Below are 3,901 nucleotides of genomic sequence, written 5' to 3'. Positions count from 1 at the left end.
CTGTACAGCAGAAATTAACACAACACTGTAAATCAACTATACTTCAATAAAGAAAAATATGAAGACAGAGACATTATTTCCTTGAAAAAATTTTTCTTTTCTTACTCTTCTCTAGATGAGAATTTTGATGCTTCAAATATGCATATGTATTCTATGTTACCAGAGAGACTGTATAAATCAGAACATGTTTATCTTTAAAAACAAAAAATAAAAGCAACCCTTAAAGGACACATCAAAAAAAAAAAAAAGAAAAGAAAAAAAAGAAAAGAAAAAGAAAAGAAAATTGAGCAGACCCTTAAGGGATCAATGGGATACCATCAAGTGAAAAAAAAAAAAAAGCATTATATGAGTCCAAAAGGAAAAGAAAAAGAAAAAAAAAGGGGATGGAAAAAAATTTGAAGAAATAATGGTCAAAAACAACCCAAATATGATGAAAGATTTGAAACCACAAATCTAAGAAGCTCAAAGAACTCCAAGAATATCTATAATAAAAGATATTAACGCTAAGACATTAACATTATCATCAAACTGACAAAGCCAAAAGGAAAGAGAGAATCTTGAAAGGAGCTCATCACATATAAGAAGTAAAGAGAAAATCACTCATTACTTACAGGAGATCTTCAATAAGATTAACAGCCAATTTCTCATCAGAACCATGGAGGCCAGAGAATTGTGGGATAACATATTTAAAGTGTTGAAGGAAAAAACTGTCCACCAATAATGTTATTTCTGACAAAATTTTCCTTCCAAAAATAAGTGAGAAATAAAACACTCCCAGATGAACAAAGCCAAAAGAGTACATTACCACTACACCTGCTTTATGAAAATATCTAAAGGATTGCTTCAGGTTGAAATGAAAAGGCACTAGATAGTTCAATGTTATATGAAAAAAATAAAGATTTTTGGTAAAGTCAAGTGAATGGGAAAACATTTTTAATGTATTTTTGATTTACAACTCTTCTTACTTTAGGAAAAGTAGGAAATGATTCCTACTGGATTTAGAAAGAAAATGTAAAAAAATTTAAATCTATGCTATTGGCAATAATGTACAAACATTTAATTTGTGACACTAACATAATGGAGAAAGGACAGAGCCATATAAGAGCAGGGGCTTTGCATGCTATTGAGGTAAAAATGGCATGAATTCAAACTACATTGTTATAAATTTAGCATATTAAGTGCAATGTCCATAGTAACCACACAAAAATTATCTGGATATATTCCAAAAAGGCAATGAGAACAAAATTCAAAATGTTCACTATGAAAAATCAACTAGACAGAAAATAAAGCAGTAATGGACAAAATGAAGGACAAAAAAGTATTAGACTTACAGAAAATAAATTTTAAGTGGGAGAATTATGTATCTCCTTGTCAGTAGATACTTTAAATAAGTGAAATAAATTGTCCAATCAAAAGGTCAGAGATTGGAAGAAAGATAAAGGAAACATGATGTGAATATATGCAATTTATAAGAGACTCACTATAGATTCACAGACACAAATAGATTTAAAGGAAAGAATAGAAAAATTCTAGGCAAATAGTTACCAAAAGAGTTAATATCAGAAAAAAATAGACTTTAATTCAAAACTGTTAAAATAGACAAAAAAGGATAGATAGAAAATAGGTAGATAGATAAATAAAGATAGAGATAAAATGGTCAATAATCAAGATTATAGAACAAGTATAAACATATATACGCCAAACAACAGGACCTCAAAATATGTGAATCAAACTTGACAGAAGTGAAGTGAAAAATCCATATTTCTACAATAATGCTTACAGATTTTAATGCAAATTTTCAGCAATGGATAGTAACTCTGGTTAGACAAAGAAGACACAGAGGACCTAAAAAACAGTGTAAACTAACAAAATCTAAGAGACATATATAAACACTACACCTAACAAAAGGAGAAGAAACGTTCTTCTCCAGAGCACACAGAACTCTTTAGATAGTTCACATGTTAGACCACAAAGCAAGTGTCAATAAATTTTAAGATATTGAAATCATACAGTGTCTTTTCTGACTACAGTGGTATGAATCTAGAAATCAATAAAAGAATAACAACTAGAAAATACACAAATACATGGAAATTAAATAACATACTCTTGAAAAGCCAGTGGTATCTTACTGATGAGTTTTCTCAAGGCACCTTTCATGTCCCTGTTCCTCAGACTATAGATGAAGGGGTTCATCATTTGAGGGACAACAGTGTAAATCACCGAAGCCACTGCAGTCTTTCTGGAAGAATTAGTAAGAGCAGAACTAATATATACCCCCAAGCCTGCCCCATAGAATAAGGACACGACTGAGAGGTGAGACCCACAGGTGGAAAAAGCTTTATACTTTCCAGCCGCTGATGGCATTCTCAAAACAGAGGACACTATTTGAGTATAAGAGAAAATGACTCCACACACAGGAATACCACCAAATATGCTAGTTGCCAAATATATCAAGATATTGTTGATAAAGGGTATCAGAACATGCAAGCTTGATAACCTGAACAACTTCACAGAAAAAGAGGGGGATTTCCAGGTTTGTGCAAAAGGTCAGCTGCAACACCATCAGACTCTGGAGCAGGGCATCCACAATGCTAATAAACGGGGAAAGAAGAATCAAAAACAAACAGAGACGGGAGTTCATGATAACCGTGTACCTCAGTGGATGACAAATGGCCACATAGCGGTCATAGGCCATTACTGCAAGGAGAAAACTTTCCAAACTAGCAAACACCAGGACAAAGTAGATCTGTGTAAGGCAGCCTGTATAAGTGATGCTCTGATTCTGTGCTTGGATGTTGACCAGCATCTTTGGGATTGTGGTGGTGCTGAAACCGATGTCAGTCAAGGACAGATTGTAGAGAAAGAAATACATGGGGGTGTGGAGGTGGGGGTCAGAGATGATGGCCAGGACGATGAGCAGGTTTCCCAGGATGGTAACGAGGTATATGGACAGGAACAGAATGAAGAAGAGGGGCTGCAGTTCTGGATCCTCTGTCATTTCCATAAGAAGGAATTCTGAAACTCCTGTTTTGTTTCTGGGTCCCATGTTGTTGACAAACCTGGTGGGAAAGATGGACTGACAACACAATCAAATGTGGTTTTCTACACCAGCAGGAGGAGAATCACCAGAGGCATACACTCTCTTGGGATGGATAGACACTAACAGAGAGGAATAAGAAATGTGTCTTCTGTATACATATTATTCTGTTACTTTTTTAAAAAAACTGAAGCTGATACAGCAGAAAGTCATCGATTTTGTTAATTCCCACAAGGGTTAAGGGGTAGTCATTTCTTATATTACACTACCTATACTATTTAGATTATTTAAAACAATTGGTAATTTTATAAAGAGAAACAGACTAGAGAGGCAGCTGAATATACTGTCTGGATCCCCAGAGACCTCAGAGCCAGGCAACTGATATAAAAGTATAACAAGGACCAGGAATGGGAAGATAAGGTGAAATTTACCAAACTTCCTGCCCAACCCCACCCCCAACCACAGGTTTGCAAGTGAATATCAGATAATTGTATAACAGTCATCCTTTTTTAAGAGAAGCAGATTTCAACTCAGGAGGAAATGGTCTTTGTTATAGTAGAGAGTGAGTACGATATTAGTAAATGAGACATGTTTGAGTATTGGTGCAAAGTACAAGGAAACATGAGAAGAAGATGACAGACAGCTAGGCAGGAGGCCCAGGGGTAACTTAGTTCTAATCATCTGATGTATGTACTCTCCTCACAACCTCCCCTGGATGAATCTACAGTGAGACAACTGTCCTCTTTTCCAAACATTCACTAATGGACATTAGGTTACCTGGCTGGCATCACAGTGGAATGGTGCTTGATATCTCTGCTGAATGCTGTATCCAAATCCATACTCAGGAAGGGCAGAGGAATTGAG

At 35.2% G+C, this 3,901-nt stretch overlaps 1 protein-coding gene across 1 annotated transcript; it reads right to left on the bottom strand.

Moving 5' to 3' along the window:
- Positions 1-2,091: 2,091 nt before the first annotated feature.
- Positions 2,092-3,046, bottom strand: LOC137758779 (olfactory receptor 7G1-like). Its single transcript, XM_068534781.1, is given in 2 exon segments — positions 2,092-2,466; positions 2,468-3,046. Coding segments are annotated over 2 exon segments (954 nt in total).
- Between the last annotated feature and the right edge of the window lie 855 nt (positions 3,047-3,901).

The sequence above is a fragment of the Eschrichtius robustus genome, chromosome 2, assembly GCF_028021215.1.
Source record: "Eschrichtius robustus isolate mEscRob2 chromosome 2, mEscRob2.pri, whole genome shotgun sequence".
NCBI lineage: Eukaryota > Metazoa > Chordata > Mammalia > Artiodactyla > Eschrichtiidae > Eschrichtius > Eschrichtius robustus.
Note: the sequence above shows the minus strand (reverse complement) of the source record. Positions and strands in the feature narration are given on the sequence as shown.